The sequence below is a fragment of the Pristiophorus japonicus genome, chromosome 7 (assembly GCF_044704955.1).
Source record: "Pristiophorus japonicus isolate sPriJap1 chromosome 7, sPriJap1.hap1, whole genome shotgun sequence".
NCBI classification, from domain to species: Eukaryota; Metazoa; Chordata; class Chondrichthyes; family Pristiophoridae; genus Pristiophorus; species Pristiophorus japonicus.
The window spans coordinates 249,614,528-249,634,934 of record NC_091983.1 but is presented as its reverse complement, the minus strand read 5'-3'; the positions used below and the strand labels follow the sequence as shown (position 1 = coordinate 249,634,934).

General features: G+C 48.2%; 1 protein-coding gene across 1 annotated transcript in view; it reads right to left on the bottom strand.

Moving 5' to 3' along the window:
- LOC139266717 (dynein axonemal heavy chain 6-like) overlaps positions 1–20,407 on the bottom strand; it is a 580,613-nt gene that overhangs the window by 121,199 nt on the left and 439,007 nt on the right. Inside the window, exons 28-29 of the mRNA XM_070884303.1 lie at positions 17,633–17,720; positions 15,620–15,870 (exon numbers count right to left, since the gene is read on the bottom strand). Of these exons, the coding sequence (XP_070740404.1) occupies positions 15,620–15,870; positions 17,633–17,720 (339 nt within the window). The remainder of the gene's footprint in view (positions 1–15,619; positions 15,871–17,632; positions 17,721–20,407) is intronic.

Sequence of the window (20,407 nt, the reverse complement as noted above, 5' to 3'; positions counted from 1 at the left end):
AATGAACAGAATTGTGGATGATACTCAAAACATCAGGAACATTGCCATAAAATGTTTAAAATCCCAGTAATAAAACCAAAATCCAACTAATTCGGTCATCATCAGCTGAGGCATAATTTATAAAGGGTCAGAATGTGACTTCCTAAATACTGGTATAAGTCACAGAATCCCATGTAAGCCTGTAGGTTTTGACTTGTCCAGTAACTGTAATCCAACTAGTGGTTTTGGCTGGGAAATTCCTCACTCCAGTGACATGTCTTCACCAGTAGTGCGAGCAGGAGCACCTCCAAGGAATTTTGAGCGTCCGAAGAGTTCCAGACACTCCATGGCAGCTTCACTGTAGACACAGATCTACATCAATACTGTGCCAACAAGAGCAGGTCAGAGGCTGGGTATTCTGCGGCAAGTGTCTCACCTCCTGACTCCCCAAAGCCTTTCCACCATTTACTAGGCACAAGTAATGTGTGTGATGGAATGCTCTCCACTTGCCTGAATGAGTACAGCTCCAACAACACTCGAAAAGCTTGACACCATCCAGGACAAAGCAGCCCACTTGATTGGCACCCCATCCACCACCTTAAACATTCACTCCCTCCACTACCAGCGCACCGTGGCTGCAGTGTGTACCATCTACAAGATGTACTGTAGCAACTCGCCAAGGCTTCTTTGGCAGCACCTCCCAAACCTGCAACCTCTACCACCTAGAAGGACAAGGGCAGCAGGTGCATGGGAACACCACCACCTGCATGTTCCCCTCCAAGTTAGACACCATCCTGACTTGGAAGTATATCGCTGTTCCTTCATCGTCGCTGGGTCATTATTCTGGACAGTACTATGGGAGTACCTTCACGACAAGGACTGCAGCGGATCAAGAAGGTGACTCACCAGCATCTTCTCAAGAGTAATTAGAGATGGGTAATAAATGCTGGCCTTGCCAGAGACGTCCACATCCTGTGAACGAATAAAAAAAGTGCGCCAGTGCAGCCTACAGCCTCTTCAGGAAAACAATGTTTGAAGACCAGGCCCTCAAAATTGCCACCAAGCTCATGATCTACAGGGCTGTAGTAATACCCGCTCTCCTGTATGGCTCAGAAAAATGGACCAAGTCGCTGGAGAAATACCACCAATGATGTCTCCGCAAGATCCTACAAATCCCCTGGGAGGACAGATGCACCAATATTAGCGTCTTCGACCAGGCCAACATCCCCAGCATCGAAGCACGGACCACATTTGATCAGCTCCGCTGGGCAGGCCACATAGTTCGCATGCCAGACACGAGATTTCCACAGCAAGCGCTCTACTCGGAACTCCTTCATGACAAAGGAGCCAAAGGTGGGCAACGGAAACGTTACAAGGACACCCTCAAAGCAACCCTGATAAAAGTGCAACATCCCCACTGACACCTGGGAGACCCTGGCCAAAGACCGCTCTAAGTGGAGGAAGCGCAGCCGGGAGGGCTCTGAGCACCTCGAGTCTCGTCGCCAAGAGTGTGCAGAAATCAAGCGCAGGCATAAAAAAAAAACATAGAATGTAGGTGCAGGAGTAGGCCATTCAACATGATCATGGCTGATCATGCAACTTCAGTACCCCATTCCTGCTTCTTCTCCATACCTCTTGATCCCTTTAGCCATAAGGGCCACATCTAACTCTCTTTTGAATATATCCAATGAACTGGCCTCAACAACTTTCTGTGGTAGAGAATTTCACAGGTTCACAATTCTCTGAGTGAAGAAGTTTCTCCTCATCTCGGTCCTAAATGGCTTACCCCTTATCCTTAGACTGTGACCCCTGGTTCTGGACTTCCCCAACATAGGGAACATTCTTCCTGCATCTAACCTGTCCAATCCTGTCAGAATTTTATATGTTTCTATGAGATCCCCTCTCATTCTTCTAAATTCCAGTGAATATAACCCTAGTCGATCCAGTCTTTCTTCATATGTCAGTCCTGCCATCCCGGGAATCAGTCTGGTGAACCTTCGCTACACTCCTTCAATAGCAAGAATGTCCTTCCTCAGACTAGGAGACCAAAACTGCACACAATATTCAAGGTGTGGTCTCACCAAGGCCCTGTACAACTGCAGTAAGACCTCCCTGCTCCTATACTCAAATCCTCTCGCTATGAAGGCCAACATGCCATTTGCTTTCTTTACTGCCTGCTGTATCTGCATGCCAGCTTTCAATGACTGATGTACCATGACACCCAGGTTTCCTTGCACCTCCCCTTTTCCTAATCTGTCACCATTCAGATAATAATCTGCCTTTGTGTTTTTGCCACCAAAGTGGATAACCTCACACTTATTCACATTATACTGCATCTGCCATTCATTTGCCCATTCACCTAACCTGTCCAAGTCCCCCTGCAGCCTCTTAGCATCCTCCTCGCAGCTCGCACTGCCACCCAGCTTAGTGTTATCTGCACACTTGGAGATATTACATTCAATTCCTTCGTCTAAATCATTAATGTATATTGTAAATAGCTGGGGTCCCAGCACTGAACGCTGCGGCACCCCACTAGTCACTGTCTGCCATTCTGAAAAGGACCCGTTTATTCCCACTCTTTGCTTCCTGTCTGCCAACCAGTTCTCTATCCACGTCAATACATTACCCCCAATACCATGTGCTTTAATTTTGCATACCAATCTCTTGTGTGGGACCTTGTCAAAAGCCTTTTGAAAGTCCAAATACACCACATCCACTGCTTCTCCCTTATCCACTCCACTAGTTACATCCTCAAACTCTAGAAGATTTGTCAATCATGATTTCCCTTTCATAAATCCATGCTGACTTACACCGATCCAGTCACTGCTTTCCAAATGCGCTGATATTACATCTTTAATAATTGATTCCAACATTTTCCCCACTACCGATGTCAGGCTAACCGGTCTATAATTCCCTGTTTTCTCTCTCCCTCCTTTTTTAAAAAGTGAGGTTACATTAGCTACCCTCCAATCCATAGGAACTCAACCAGAGTCTATGGAATGTTGGAAAATGACCACCAATGCATCCACTATTTCTAGGGCCACTTCCTTAAGTACTCTGGGATGCAGACTATCAGGCCCTGGGGATTTATCGGCCTTCAGTCCCTTCAATTTCCCTAACACCATTTCCTGACTAATAAGGATTTCCCTCAGTTCCCCCTTCTCCCTAGACCCTCGGTCTCCCAGTATTTTCGGGAGATTATTCGTGTCTTCCTTAGTGAAGACAGAACCAAAGTATTTGTTCAATTGGTCTGTCATTTCCTTGTTCCCCATTATGAATTTCCCTGATTCTGACTGCAAAGGACTGGCTGCAGAACACCAAAGGGCAAAAAACGTTAGTGGGAGTTGTGTACAGACCTCCAAACAGTAGTAGTGATGTTGGGGAGGGCATCAAACAGGAAATTAGGGGTGCATGCAATAAAGGTGCAGCAGTTATCATGGGTGACTTTAATATGCATATAGATTGGGCTAACCAAACTGGAAGCAATACGGTGGAGGAGGATTTCCTGGAATGCATAAGGGATGGTTTTCTAGACCAATATGTTGAGGAACCAACTAGGGGGGAGGCCATCTTAGACTGGGTGTTGTGTAATGAGAGAGGATTAATTAGCAATCTCGTTGTGCGAGGCCCCTTGGGGAAGAGTGACCATAATATGGTGGAATTCTACATTGGATGGAGAATGAAACAGTTAATTCAGAGACCATGGTCCAGAACTTAAAGAAGGGTAACTTTGAAGGTATGAGGCGTGAATTGGCTAGGATAGATTGGTGAATGATACTGAAGGGGTTGACTGTGGATGGGCAATGGCAGACATTAAGAGACCGCATGGATGAACTACAACAATTGTACATCCCTGTCTGGCGTAAAAATAAAAAAGGGAAGGTGGCTCAACCGTGGCTATCAAGGGAAATCAGGGATAGTATTAAAGCCAAGGAAGTGGCATACAAATTGGCCAGAAATAGCAGCGAACCCGGGGACTGGGAGAAATTTAGAACTCAGCAGAGGAGGACAAAGGGTTTGATTAGGGCAGGGAAAATAGAGTAATAGAGGAAGCTTGCAGGGAACATTAAGACGCACTGCAAAAGTTTCTATAGATATGTAAAGAGAAAAAGTTTAGAAAAGACAAACGTAGGTCCCCTGCAGTCAGAATCAGGGGAAGTCATAATGGGGAACAAAGAAATGGCAGACCAATTGAACAAGTACTTTGGTTCGGTATTCACTAAGGAGGACACAAACAACCTTCCGGATATAAAAGGGGTCAGAGAGTCTAGTAAGAAGGAGGAACTGAGGGAAATCCTTATTAGTCAGGAAATTGTGTTGGGGAAATTGATGGGATTGAAGGCCGATAAATCCCCAGGACCTGATGGACTGCATCCCAGAGTACTTAAGGAGGTGGCCTTGGAAATAGCGGATGCATTGACAGTCATTTTCCAACATTCCATTGACTCTGGATCAGTTCCTATGGAGTGGAGGGTAGCCAATGTAACCCCACTTTTTAAAAAAGGAGGGAGAGAGAAAACAGGGAATTATACACCGGTCAGTCTGACATCAGTAGTGGGTTAAATGATGGAATCAATTATTAAGGATGTCATAGCAGCGCATTTGGAAAGAGGTGACATGATAGGTCCAAGTCAGCATGGATTTGTGAAAGGGAAATCATGCTTGACAAATCTTCTGGAATTTTTTGAGGATGTTTCCAGTAGAGTGGATAAGGGAGAACCAGTTGATGTGGTATATTTGGACTTTCAGAAGGCTTTCGACAAGGTCCCACACAAGAGATTAATGTGCAAAGTTAAAGCACATGGGATTGGGGGAAGTGTGCTGACATGGATTGAGAACTGGTTGTCAGACAGGAAGCAAAGAGTAGGAGTGAATGGGTACTTTTCAGAATGGCAGGCAGTGACTAGTGGGGTACCGCAAGGCTCTGTGCTGGGGCCCCAGCTGTTTACATTGTACATTAATGATTTGGACGGGGGGATTAAATGTAGTATCTCCAAATTTGCGGATGACACTAAGTTGGGTGGCAGTGTGAGCTGCGAGGAGGATGCTATGAGGCTGCAGAGTGACTTGGATAGGTTAGGTGAGTGGGCAAATGCATGGCAGATGAAGTATAATGTGGATAAATGTGAGGTTATCCACTTTGGTGGTAAATTCAGAGAGACAGACTATTATCTGAATGGTGACAGATTAGGAAAAGGGGAGGTGCAACGAGACCTGGGTGTCATGGTACATCAGTCATTAAAGGTTGGCATGCAGGTACAGCAGGCGGTTAAGAAAGCAAATGGCATGTTGGCCTTCATAGGGAGGGGATTTGAGTACAGGGGCAGGGAGGTGTTGCTACAGTTGTACAGGGCCTTGGTGAGGCCACACCTATAGTATTGTGTACAGTTTTGGTCTCCTAACTTGAGGAAGGACATTCTTGCTATTGAGGGAGTGCAGCGAAGATTCACCAGACTGATTCCCGGGATGGCGGGACTGACATATCAAGAAAGACTGGATCAACTGGGCTTGTATTCACTGGAGTTCAGAAGAATGAGAGGGGATCTCATAGAAACGTTTAAAATTCTGATGGGTTTAGACAGGTTAGATGCAGGAAGAATGTTCCCAATGTTGGATAAGTCCAGAACCAGGGGTCACAGTCTAAGGATAAGGGGTAAGCCATTTAGGACCGAGATGAGGAGAAATTTCTTCACCCAGAGAGTGGTGAACCTGTGGAATTCTCTACCACAGGAAGTTGTTGAGGCCAATTCACTAAATATATTCAAAAAGGAGTTAGATGTAGTACTTACTACTAGGGGGCTCAAGGAATGGGGTACTGAAGTCAGCCATGAACTCATTGAATGGCGGTGCAGGCTCGAAGGGCCGAATGGCCTACTCCTGCATCTATTTTCTATGTTTCTATGTTTCTACATTAGTCTTTACTAATCTTTTTCTCTTCACATATTTATAGAAGCTTTTGCAGTCAGTTTTTATGTTCCCTGCAAGCTTACTCTCATACTCTATTTTCCCCCTCCTAATTAAACCCTGAGTCCTCCTCTGCTGAATTCTAAATTTCTCCAAGTCCTCAGGTTTGCTGCTTTTTCTGGCCAATTTATATGCCTCTTCCTTGGATTTAACACTTTCCCTAAATTCCCTTGTTAGCCACGGTTGAGCCACCTTCCGTTTTTTATTCTTACGCCACACAGGGATATACAATTGTTGTAGTTCATCCATCTGCTAGTTAAATGTTTGCCATTGCCGATCCACCGTCAACCCTTTAAGTATCATTCTCCAGTCTATCCTAGCCAATTCACGTCTCATACCGTTGAAGTTTCCTTTCTTTAAGTTCAGGACCCTAGTCTCTGAATTGACTGTGTCACTCTCCATCTTAATTAAGAATTCTACCATATTATGGTCACTCTTCCCCAAGGGGCCCCGCACGACCAGATTGCTAATTCATCCTCTCTTGTTACACAACACCCAGTCTAGGATGGCCTGCTCTTGAGTTGATTCCTCGACATATTGGTCTAAAAAACCATCTCTTCTGCACACTCCAGGAAATCCTCTTCCACAGTATTGCTACCAGTTTGGTTAGCCCAATCAATATGCAGATTAAAGTCACCCATGATAACTGCTGTACCTTTATTGCACGCATCCCTAATTTCCTGTTTGATGCCTTCCCCAACCTCACCACTACTGTTTGGTGTTCTGTACACAACTCCCACTAGCGTTTTCAGCCATTTGGTGTTTCGAAGCTCTACCCAATAGATTTCACATCATCCACGCTAATATCCTTCCTTACTATTGCGTTAATCTCCTCTTTAACCAGTAACGCTACCCCACTTCCTTTTCCTCTTTGCCTATCCTTCCTGAATATTGAATACCCCTGGATGTTGAGTTCCCAGCCTTGGTTACCTTGGAGCCATGTCTCAGTAATCCCAATTACATCATATCCGTTAACAGCTATCTGCACAGTTAATTCATCCATCTTATTACGAATGCTTCTCGCATTGAGACTCAGAGCCTTCAGGCTTGTTTTTTTTAACACTCTTTGTCCTTTTAGAATTATGTTGTAATGTGGCCCTTTTTGATTTTTGCCCTTGATTTCTCTGCCCTCCACTCTTGCTTTTCTCCTTCCTACCTTTTGCTTCTGCCCCCTTTTTACTTCCCTCTGCCTCCCTGCATAGATTCCCATCCCCCTGCCTTTTTCGTTTAACCCCTCCCCAACAGCACGAGCAAACACTCCGCCTAGGTCATTGGTTCTGGTCCTGCCCAGGTGCAGACCTTCCGGTTTGTACTGGTCCCACCTTCCCCAGAACTGGTTCCAACGCCCCAGGAATTTGAATCCCTCCCCCTTGCACCATTCCTCAAGCCACGTATTCATCTGAGCTATCCTGCGATTCCTACTCTGACTAGCACGTGACACTGGTAGCAATCCTGAGATTACTACCTTTGAGGTCCTACTTTTTAATTTAACTCCTAGCTCCCTAAATTCAGCTTGTATGGGTCATCCCATTTTTGACCCATATTGTTGGTACCTATATGTACCACGACAGTTGGCTGTTCGCCCTCCCCCTCCAGAATACGCTGCAGTCGCTCCGAAGCATCCTTGACCCTTGCACCAGGGAGGCAACATACCATCCTGGAATCTCGTTTGTGGCTGCAGAAACGCCTATCTATTCCCCTTACAATAGAATCCCCTCTCACTATAGCTCTCCGACTCTTTTTCCTGCCCTCCTGTGCAGCAGAGCCACCTCTGGTGCCATGGACTTGGCTGCTGCTGCCTTCCCCAGATGAGCCATCTCCACCAACAGTACCCAAGGTGGTATATCTGTTTTGGAGGGAGATGACCGCAGGGGACCCCTGCACTACCTTCCTTCCACTGCTCTGCCTGATGGTCACCCATTCCCTACCTGCCTTTGTAACCTTTACCTGCGGTAAGACTGTTGTGTATCTGTAAAGCATGCACTCCCATGTTCCGCCACCAGGGAGCTCATCCCCTGAAGTCCCAAGGCATCCCAGCATCCCTTGGGAGCACTGTATATAAGCCGGCCCCTAAGGCCTGTTCCTCACTCTGGAGTGGCTTATTAAAGACTGAGGTCACTGTTACTTAACCTCCCTGCGTGCAGCCTCATCTGTGTTAGGAACACAATAACTGGCGATGAGAATACGAATCCAACGCAAAGATGCAGCAAACTGTGGGCATCCTGGAGAAGTTCTCGGAGGGTGAGGACTGGGAAGCCTATGTCGAAAGGCTTGACCAGTATTTTGTAGCCAGCGAGCTGGACGGAGATGGAAGCGCTGCAAAAAGGAGAGCGGTCCTCCTCACGGTCTGCGGGGCACCGACCTACAGCCTGATGAAGAATCTCCTGGCCCCGGTGTAACCCACAGATAAGTCGTATGAGGAGCTATGTACACTGGTTTGGGAGCATCTTAACCTGAGGCGTGCTGATGGCGAGGTATCGGTTCTACACGTGCCAGCAATCTGAAGGTCAGGAAGTGGCGAGCTACGTCGTCGAGCTAAGGTGACTTGCAGGACAATGTGAGTTTGAGGGCTACCTGGAGCAGATGCTCAGAGACTTTTTTGTCCTGGACATTGGCCACGAGACCATCTTACGAAGACTTTTGACTGTAGAGACACCGACCCTCAGTAAGGCCATTGCGATAGCACAGGTGTTTATGTCCACCAATGATAACACCAAATAAATCTCTTAGCATACAAGTGCGAGCAATATTCATGAATTAACTGGAACTGTGTTTGCGAGCAGAAATGTACAGGGCAGAAACCACGAGTCTGCAACTGCCAGCAGGCCTCAGGTGACCCAGATGACTCAGAGTCCCCAACAAAGGATGAATGCAAGGCAATTCACACCTTGTTGGCATTGTGGAGGCTTCCATTCAGCCTATTCATGCCACTTCAAAGGGTATGGGGCACCTCCAATGAGCTTGCAGACGAGCTGCAAGCTCTGCAAAACCTGCTAACCACCACGTGGCAGAGGAAGATCGGTCCATGGTGGATCAAAGCAATTTCGAGCCTCAGAGAGGGGAGGCAGATGCTGAAGTACACGGGGTGCACACATTTTTGACGCAATGTCCACCTATAATGCTAAACGTAAAATTGAATGGCTTACCCGTATCCATGGAACTGGACACTGGCGCTAGCCAATCCATCATGAATAAAAGGATGTTTGAGAGACTGTGGTGCAACAAGACATTCAGATCAGCCCTGAGACCCATCCACACAAAACTGAGAACATACACCAAAGAGCTTATCACTGTCCTGGGCAGCGCCATGGTCAAGGTCACCTATGCGGGCACGGTGCACGAACTGCCACTCTGCATTGTCCCAGGCGATGGCCCCACACTGGAAGGAGCTGGCTGGGCAAAATCCGCTGGAACTGGGATGACATCCGAGCGCTATCACATGTCGATGAGGTCTCATGTACCCAGGTTCTTTACAAATTTCCTTCCCATTTTGAGCCAGGCATTGTAAACTTTTCCGGGGCGAAGGTGCGGATCCACTTAGTCCAAGAGGTACGACCCATTCACCACAAGGCGCGAGCGGTACCTCACATGATGAGGGAGAGAGTGGAAATCGAGCTGGACAGGCTGCAACGCGAGGGCATCATCTCCCCAGTGGAATTCAGCGAGTGGGCCAGCCCGATTGTTCCAGTACTCAAATGTGATGGCACGGTCAGGATTTGCGGCGATTATAAATAACTATTAATCGTTTCTCGCGACAGGACCAATACCCGCTACCTAAGGCAGGCGACCTATTTGCGACGCTGGCAGGAGGCAAGACATTCGCCAAGCCTGACCTGACTTCGGCCTACATGACGCAGGAGCTAGAAGAGTCTTCGAAGGGCCTCACCTGCATCAACACGCACAAGGGACTGTTCATCTACAACAGATGCCCGTTTGGAATTCGATCAGCTGTAGTGACCTTCCAGAGAAACATGGAGAGCCTACTCAAGTCGGTACCACACACGGTGGTCTTTCAGGACGACATATTGGTCATGGGTCGGGACACCTGGAGGAGGTCCTCCAGCGACTGGATCATGTAGGGCTGCAGCTGAAGAGGTTGAAATGCGGCTTCATGGCAACAGAAGTGGAGTTTTTGGGGAGAAAGATCGCGGCGGAAGATATTCGGCCCACAGACACCAAGGCAGAGGCTATCAGGAATACCGCCCAGGCCACAGAACGTAACGGAGCTGCGGTCGTTCCTGGGACTCCTCAACTATTTTGGTAACTTCCTACCGGGGTTAAGCACCCTTTTAGAGCCCCTACATGTGTTATTGCGCAAAGGTGAGAACTGGGTATGGGGAAAAAACCAAGTAATTGCTTTTGAGAAAGCCAGAAACATTTTATGCTCCAACAAGCTGCTTGTATTGTATAACCCGTGTAAAAGACTTGTGCTAGCATGTGACGCGTCGTCGTACGGAGTCGGGTATGTATTACAACAAGCTAATGTTGCGGGGAAGTTGCAACCTGTCGCCTATGCCTCCAGGAGCTTGTCTAAGGCCGAGAGGACCTAAAGCATGATTGAGAAAGAGGCATTAGCGTGTGTGTTCGGGGTAAAGAAAATGCATCAGTACCTGTTTGGCCTCAAATTTGAGCTGGAAACCGATCACAAGCCCCTCACATCCCTGTTCGCTGAAAACAAGGGGCTAAATACTAATGCCTCAGCCCGCATATAAAGGTGGGCACTCGCGCTATCAGCGTATAACTATACCATCCGCCACAGGCCAGGCACCAAGAACTGTGCGGATGCTCTCAGTCGGCTACCATTGCCCACCATGGGGGTGGAAATAGCGCAGCCTGCAAACTTGTTGATGGTGGCACAGCCCGCAGACTTGTTAATGGTCATGGAAGCGTTTGAAAATGATAAATCACCTGTCACGGCCTGCCAGATTAGGACTTGGACCAGCCAAGATCCTCTGCTAGTAAAAAACTGTGTACTGCATGGGAGCTGAGCCAGCATCCCCGTTGAAATTTAAGAGCCAATCAAGCCGTTCCAGCGGCGAAAGGACGAGCTGTCCATTCAGGCAGACTGCCTGTTGTGGGGTAACCGCGTAGTGCTACCAAAAAAGGGCAGGGAGACGTTCATTTTGGATCTCCACAGCACAAACCCGGGTATAGTAATGATGAAAGTGATAGCCAGATCCCACGTGAGGTGGCCCGGTATCGACTCTGACTTAGAGTCCTGTGTACGGCAATGCAGCAATGCGCCCAGAGAGGCACCACTAAGTTTGTGGTCCTGGCCCTCCAGACCATGGTCGAGGATCCATGTCGACTATGCGGCCCGTTTCTCGGTCAAATGTTCCTGGTGGTGGTAGGTGCTTTTTCAAAATGGATTAAATGTGAAATAATATCAGGAAGCACCGCCACCGCCACCATTGAAAGCCTGAGAGCCATGTTTGCCACCCACGGCCTGCCTGACATACTGGTCAGTGACAACGGGCCATGTTTCACCAGTGCCGAATTTAAAGAATTCATGACCCGCAATGGGATCAAATATCTCACCTCTGCCCCGTTTAAACCAGCCTCCAATGGGCAGGCAGAGCGGGCAGTACAAACCATCAAACAGAGCCTCAAACGAGTCACAGAAGGCTCACTCCAAACCCGCCTGTCCCGAGTACTGCTCAGCTATCGCACGAGACCCCACTCGCTCACAGGGGTGCCCCCGGCTGAGCTACTCATGAAAAAGACACTTAAAACCAGACTCTCGCGGGTTCACCCCAACCTGCATGATCAGGTAGAGAGCAGGCGGCAGCAACAAAATGTAAATGATGGTCGCGCCACTGTGTCACGGAAAATTGATCTGAATGACCCTGTGTATTTACGAAACTATGGACATGGTCGCAAGTGGATTGCGGGCACAGTGATAGCTAGAGAAGGGAGTAGGGTGTTTGTAGTCAAACTAGACAATGGACAAATTTGCAGAAAGCACCTGGACCAAACGAGGCTGCGGTTCACAGACTGCCCTGAACAACCCACAGCAGACAGCACCTTTTTCGAGCCCACAACACACACCCAAAGGATCAACACCACCACGCCAGACCAGGAAATCAAACCCATCGCGCCCAACAGCCCAGCAAGGCCAGGCTCACCTAGCAGCCCTGCAGGGCCAACAATACGCCAGCCCAGCAAGGGCACAGACAACACACCAGAACAGACATTTGTACCGAGGCAGTCCACCAGGGAAAGAAAGACTCCCGACCGCCTCACCTTGTAAATAGTTTTTACTTTGACTTTGGGCGGAGGAGTGATGTTGTGTACTGTAAAGCATGCACTCCCTGTTCCGCCATCAGGGAGATCATACCCTGAAGTCCCAAGGGATCCCAGCATCCCTTGGGAGCACTGTATATAAGCCGGCCCCTAAGGCCTGTTCCTCACTCTGGAGTGTCTTATTAAAGATTGAGGTCACTGTTACTTTAACCTCCCTGTGTGCAGCCTCATATGTGTTAGCACAATAAAGACCAACTCACTAAAATTGCTATTCACGACATCCTCAGCTTCGCGGATGCTCCAGAGAGAATCCATGCGCAGCTCCAGTGCCGCAACGCGGTCTGTCAGGAGCTACAGATGGATATACGTCCCGCACATGTAGTTGTCAGGGACACTGGAAGTGTCCCTGATTCCCACATAGCACAGGAGGAGCATGATTGGGTCTGGGCTCTCCTGCCATGGCTTAACCCTTAAATTAACCGAATTGATAACAACGCCAAATGTTTCTTACTGATCAGAAAAGAAAATGAAAAAGGCAATGGAAAGAGCGTGCGGCAAACCAGTCCCACCCAACCCCTGCCTCAACGACTACCTGTCCCACCTGTGACAGAGACTGTGGTTTTTGTATTGGACTGTGCAGCCACCTAAAAACTCATGTTAAGTCTTCCTCGATTCCAAGGGACTGCCTATAATGATGATGAACGAATGAAAAAAAACACTGTGTCTTGAGCTGAAACCTGCAGCGCCCATATAATATTCACCGTTCAGATCAGCCTATTGGCAGTCTCTCTACAGACCTGTATATTGAGTCGGCACCACACCAAGTAAATGGTCCAGCAAGTCGGATGTAGAGGGTCTGGTCGAGGTGGGATTGCTGGATGGATTCTGGCTCTCTGTTCCTAATCCCGGCTTGTCCCAATCCACACCAGCGATTTTCTCAGCCCAGGTCTCCCCCCTCCTCCCACAACCCACCCCTGCCGCCACCTGCAAGCAATGCAGTCGCCGGGACAGATCCCGTCCAAGTGTGTTTAACGGGTTACTGGGGCCCATGGCTGAAGGAGGATTGCCACACCTCCAGCATCGTCCTGCAGTATCCAAGAACCAAAGGTTCATCTCCAGGACACGGCTGGGTGCAATCAGAGAAAAATCATCCAGTTGTTATAAACCAAACATCATCGTTTTTAATTTTCTCTGAACAATTAGTTGTAAATATACTGGAGATGGGGGAGGGGAAGGGCTGTTTGACTGACAGTTAAGAGTCATCCGATCACTTCATAAAGAGTCTGTTCACTTATTAATTGGTCATGGGAAGGAGGGGCACCATAGGAATGGATGAGTCAGGCGACCAATTGCGGAAGAGTGGTAGAGGGGCACCATGAGATGGACATGTCAGTTAAGTACTTACTACAGTCACCATCCCGATCATCGCAGCTCTCTGACTTGAGATCCCTGACCTCCAGATCCTGGCCCCATCCTCTGATACATCCATCCCCCCCCACCTCGACTTCCAATACTTCTCTGACCCCTGAGACCCTGATTACTCCTTTCTTGGTTCCCGATATTTCCCCGACACCTGAGGCCCCGACCACCAATTTCAATCTCTCGACCCCTGATTCCTCTCACTTTGAGTTAACTGAATCCATAAACCCAACCCCATCACTTACCTGTGGGCTACTCGTGAGCGACTCAAACCTGCAGCACTTAGTTGTCTATCATCCTCCTGCAACACTGTCTTCAGTGTAATGAGGTCTGAGGCCCAATATCCGGGGCTCCTTGGAGTCCACCATTTGTGTGCGGGGGGAAGGGGGTGGTCAGTATCTTGGTTATGTAACTTTTTACATGCAGAACTTGACAATGTATTCAATTTTATTTTTATATGGATTTATGGAACAAAAACACGAAGGCAGATTAGGAAAATGGGAGGTGCAACGAGACCTGGGTTTCATGGTACATCAGTCATTGAAAGTTGGCATGCAGGTACAGCAGGTGGTGAAGAAGGCAAATGGTATGTTGGCCTTCATAGCTAGGTGATGTGTGTATAGGAGCAGGGAGGTCTTACTGCAGTTGTACTGGGCCTTAGTGAGGCCTCACCTGGAATATTGTGTTCACTTTTGGTTTCCTAATCTGAGGAAGGACGTTCTTGCTCTGGGGGAGTGCAGAGAAGGTTCACCAGACTGATTCCCGGGATGGCTGGACTGACATATGAGGAGAGACTGGATTGACTGGGCCTTTATTCACTGGAGTTTAGAAATTTGAGAGGGGATCTCATAGAAATATATAAAATTCTGACAGGACTGGACAGGTTAGATACAGGAAGAATGTCCCCGATGTTGGGGATGTCCAGAATTAGGGGGGACATAATCTAAGGATAAGAGGTAAGCCATTTAGGACTGAGATGAGGAGAAGCTTCTTCACTCAGAGAGTTGTTAACCTGTGGAATTCCCTACCGCATTTCGTTGGATATATTCAAGAGGGAGTTAGATGTGGCCCTTATGGCTAAAGGGATCAAGGGGTATGGAGAGAAAGCAGGAAAAAGGGTACTGAGGTGAATGATCAGCCTTGATCTTATTGAATGGTGGTGCAGGCTCGAAGGGCCGAATGGCCTACTCCTGCACCTATTTTCTATGTCTCTATGTTTCTATGACCAATTGCTAGAGAGTGGGGGAAGGGCACCATGAGATGGACATGTCGGGTGACCAATTGCGCGAGAGTGGTGGAGGGGCATCATGAGACGGACATGTCGGGTGACCAATTGCAGGAGAGTGGGGGAGGGGCACCATGAAATGGACATGTCGGGTGACCAATTACGGGAGAGTGGGGAAGGGAAGTCATGGGATGGATATATCCATGACCAATGGTGGGAGAGAGGTACCGTGAGGACGGTCTATGTCGGATGACCAATTGCGGGAGAGTGGGGGCGGGGCACCGTGAGGATGGACGCATTGGGTGATCAATATGGAAGAGTGGGGAGGGGCGGTTAGAGACATAGGATACACAGCACAGAAACAGGCTATTCGGCCCAATCAGTCCATGCCGGCCTTTATACTCCACTGGAGCCTCCTCACGTCTTTCCTCATCTAAATCTATCTGCATAGCTCTCTATTCCCAGGAATATGTCCAACCAGAGTTGACAACCTCAGGCTGTAACCTGGCCTCAACCTCCCTCCCCAATAAAAAATGACAGCTCCATTATTGATAGCCTATTACGGTTCCTTAGCCGATGGTGCCAGCTGATCAGTGCCGCTCCTCCTGCCCCCACCTACCCTGCGGCTGTCCAAGATCCACCGACAGTGTCACAGGAGCCCGCTGAACCACAGATGAGGTATGGAAGCAGAGGTGACTGGCTGACTTTCCGCTGGCAAGGATTCTTGCCTCCCCTGTGTATCTGACTGGACCAATGACTTTTAGAGATTGTCTGTGGCCCAGTTCTTACCTGGTCCACTCGAAATCATTAGCTTTGATGATGTTCTTGGCGATCAGGTCACTCAGCACGTCGCGGCAGTGCACATTGATGATCAGTAGAGTCTCCAGCACTGTCTCCTGGGAAGCCCGTAGGTGCCCACTCACGAGCTCTGCCAACCCGTCCAGCCTGTTCATCAGCTTCAGGCGGACATCCTGCAGCTCACTGTGTGGATTGGTTCCATTGAAACAATTCATGCAGTCCCGATTGAACATTATCTGATTCTGCACCAAGGGACACAAAGAACAGATATCAGCAGGCCTGGAAGATCTTGCATTTCTTCTGTCAAAGTCAAAATCCCAACCACAGAGAAAGCTAAAGGTCCTGTGGACTTTATTTCTGATCCTATCCGATTATGAACTGGAGGAGCAGTGGAAGCAGATTCAATAGTAACTTTCAGAGGGGAGTTGGATAAATACTCGAAAGGGAAAGGCTTGCAGGGAAAGAGCGGGGGAGTGGGACTAGTTGGATAGCTCTTTCACAGGCTCCGATGGGCCAAATGGCCTCCTTCTGTGCTGGCTGTATGATTCCATGTCCTATTCCATGGAGTTAATCAATTTGAGGAGAGGTGAAGGACCCAAATGAACAATATGAAACCCCCGAAATCGGGGCACTCGTTCACAGAATTTACTGATTTTCATTAAAGGGCCCAGTCACTTTGAAAGACATTGCAGAGATATCCTGTCTGGAAGTGTGCTCTCCCGAACCGTGGGATGGGTGTGGCTGTGCAGAGAACAGCAGGCCCAAGGCGAGTGAATGACAATCAATCAAACACCAAAATAAAAGTTATTTAAAAAGTGTTTTTTTTCTAAATGTCATTAAATACACAATGCAAGTCTGAATCACAGTATGAGGCCAATCAATCATGGTGTATCTATTCATTCTCCTATTGTTAGAAACTGGCAGGCGATAACTCACTGTGCAAACACTGATGGCCCACTGGTCTACTTAAAGAAATATTGTCGCACCCTTTCAGGTTATTGCAGGGTGATTGTTACAGACAGAGGGAGGTCATTGACTGTGGGCCTCCAGCACCTCTTTGACATGCTGGTGGTGACAGTGCAGCATCTTTCAGAACCCAAAACCTGGCTGTTTGAGCGAAGCAGCCTATTCCAACTCAATCCATCACTTCTGGGCCTGTGTTTGAATCTAATTCAGACACGAGCAAGAACTTACATTGATACGGAGCCTCATCTCCTCCTGAGGCACTGCTCATCCAAAGCATTATAGGGCAGTCACTGTTCAACCCCGAGCCAGGATTTCAAACCCCTATCCTCTCCATCCTACATTCACCTCCCTAACATCACACGTCTCTGCCCCATCCAGCCCATTGGTTGCTGACACCCTCAACACATCTGACTATTCCAAAACTTTCCCTGTCCTGCACCCTCAGTATCTGCCTGTATACCCACACCAAGTCCTGCTCACCCATTAACCCTGTTTGTGCTGATCCACAGACTGGCATGCAGGGAGAGAACTCTCATTCGAAGCATGAGCTGACTAGTTTCCGATACTTGCTATCTTTACCCACTTGAATTCTACCCCTCAATCTCAACATCTTGGAGTAAGAGTACAGCTATTGAACATTAAAACTCTTTAACGTTTAGAGCAATTCAGTGGAATATATTTTCTCTTAAAGTGATGTTGTTCCTTTTCCTTATGCTTTGTATCAATAATACTCATATAAATATATGCATTTCACTTTGAACATTTGTATTATAAAACAGATTAGGCTAGGATCCAATAAGGAGCTTAAATCATTTTACTTGTAAAGCAGCCTAAATGAGCCCTGCATAATCTAATGGGAACTCTTTCTATATCTGCGTTGTCAGCTGTAGTTAGGGATTGAGATTGGAGTTTTCCTGATCTGTATGCCTCAGTTCCACGTAAGCCAGTGCACTCCCCAGTTGAACCATGGATGGGGAAAGCGGGAGGGTGGGCAGCACGGGAAAGAGATAAATTCTAACAGATGAAGGCTCTGCTTACCACAGTGAGGACCACCTGCCCTGGATGAGATAGCACCCACTTTTTGAATGGTGTTGATTCCCAGTCAGTTATTCCCATCTGGAGATGCCTAGATTAATATTCAAAGAGAAATATCAGCACCTGAGACCAAGGACGTTAATCAAGCCCATGGGCAGGGAAGAATGGATACTGAAGAACTCTAATGGAAGGAAGTGATCCATTTTGGTCGGTAGAATGAGGAGAGGCAATATAAACTAAATGGTACAATGTTAAAGGGGGTGCAGGAACAGCAAAACCTGGGGATGTTTAAGAACATAAGAAATAAGAGCAGAAGTAGGCTATACGGCCCATTGAGCCTGCTCCGCAAACCAATAAGATCAAGGCTGAACTTGGACATCAAATCTACTTCCCGCCCCATCCCCATATCTTTTGATTCCCTTAGTGCCCAAAAATCTATGGATCTCTGTCTTGAATATACTCAACGACTGAGCAGCCACAGCACTCTGGGACATAGAGAATTTCAAAGATTCACAACCCTCTGAGTGAAGACATTTCGCCTCCTTCAGTCCTAAATGGCCGACCCTGTAACCTAAGACTATGACCCCTAGTTGCAGACTCTCGAGCCAGGGAAAACAGCCTCTCAGTGTCTACCCTGTCAAATCATCTTAGCATTTTACACGTTTCAATGAGATCACCTCTCATTCTTCTAAACTCCAGAGAATATAGGCCAATTCTACACCATCTCTCCTCATTAAACAGCCTTCTCACCCCAGGAATCAATCTTCATTGCACCCCCTCTAAGGCAAGTATATCCCTCTTTATGTAAGGGAACCAAATCTGTACATAATTCAGATCAGCCATGATCTTATTGAATGGTGGAGCAGGCTCGAGGGTCCAAATGGTCTACTCCTGCTCCTATTTCTTATGTTTCTTATGTTTCTTACTCCAGATGTGGTCTCACCAAAGCCCTATATAATTGCCACAAAAGGAGCGGTGAGCGTCGGCCATGGGCAGCGTGGTGGCATACCGCTGCAAGGTACAGCGCGAGCTGGTGCAGGAGGGCGACGGCAGTGAAGATCTAGGTCGGTGATTGGAGCGTGGGCGGGTACAGCAGGAGCAGCGAGGGCAGGGCGAAGGAGCGGCAAGAGATCGTAGAGGGACGTGATCAGGGCCCAGGAGAGGCGAGAGTTCAGGGCCAGAAGAGGCGAGGGCCCAGGGGCAGCACGGGCCCAGCCCACACTGCGATATGTGAGCGCACTAAGTCCGTGCAGCAGAGCTGGTCTCCAGTCGTCTTGGGTAATCCTTGCCACTGTCAAGCCCGTGTGGTGGCTGGTGTACAACGGTCACCCCACGTTAAAACAATCCACGCACAGGCACCTTCCACCCTTCAGGGTGTAGTTCAGGACCTGGAATATTAGGTCCTTCATTGAAACACCTGTGAACTCATCCTTTTTTGGCATGGAAGCAAGTCATCCTCGCTTCGAGGGACTGCCTATGGTGATGGTAATGATGGTGATATAATTGCAGCACAACTTCCTTCCTCTTATACTCCAGTCCACTTGCAATAAAGGTCAAGGACACCATTTGCGTTCCTAATTGCTTGTCGCACCTGCATGTTAATTTTCTGAGATTAGTGTACAAGCAACTCCAAATCCTCCAAATCCCTCTGAATACCAACATTTGCTAGTCTCTCACCTTTTTAAAAATATTCTGGTTTTCCATTCTTCCTACCAAAGTGGATAATTTCACACTCTCCCACATTATACTGTATCTGCCACCTTCATGCCCAATCACTTCACTGGTCTATATCCCTGTGCAGCCTCTTTGCATCCCCCTCACAGCTTACTTTCCCATCTAGTTTTGTATTTTATGCAAGCTTGGATATATTACACTCGATCCCCTCATCTTGAGACTATGACCCCCAAGTTGTAGACTCCGTGGGAGTCAGTTTTAAACCATCAGTTACACTGGCAACAGCCTTCAACAATTGAATCTTCTTCAGTGATTTAACCAAGGTTTTCAACAGACTGAAACATGTTTACGCATTCTGGGATAAAATCCCTTTACTCCCGACAATGCTACTCCTGTGTATTACCCCTTTAAATAGGTGACATGAGACATCAGCAATATCTCACAGCTCTCAGTCCACCGCTGTGTCAAGGTGACTGAAGCTCTCCGCACCAGCAGAAACACCTACATATCCTACCCCATGGACAGAGCGGAGCAGGATAAGAGTACTAGGCTTCACCCGCATGGCAGGCTTCTCCAGGTTGCAATGTGTCATTGATTACATGCACATTGCCTTGCCTGCTCTCTACCAGCAGCCTGTCACTGTTATCAATCACAAGGGAGTCCACTCCGTCAATATCCAGTAGGTTTGTGACCACAGGCAACGCATCATGCAGGTCTGTGTCCCAGCAACAGTCATGACTCTTTCATCCTGCCCCGGTCCTTTGTGCTGCCTTTATTCTAGGGACTGACGATTTGTACTGTACTTTTTCTGTCAAGTCCCTGCCCCCGATGCCTCCCACGCGAGCTGGAAGTGCCGGAACTGGAAGTGCGGCCCCGAACTGGAAGTAGGGCCTTGCAAGCAGTCCAACCACGTTCCACGAGCCTCCGAGTCATCACTGACCGGGCCTCTGATCCTCCGCGGTGCTCTGAGCGACCGAGGGAGTGAGAGAGCCTGGGGGGGGGGGAAGAGAGCCTGGGGGGGGGGGGGCGAAGAGAGCCTGGAGAGGGGAAGAGAGCCTGTGGGGGGGGGCGAAGAGAGCCTGGAGGGGGGAAGAGAGCCTGGGG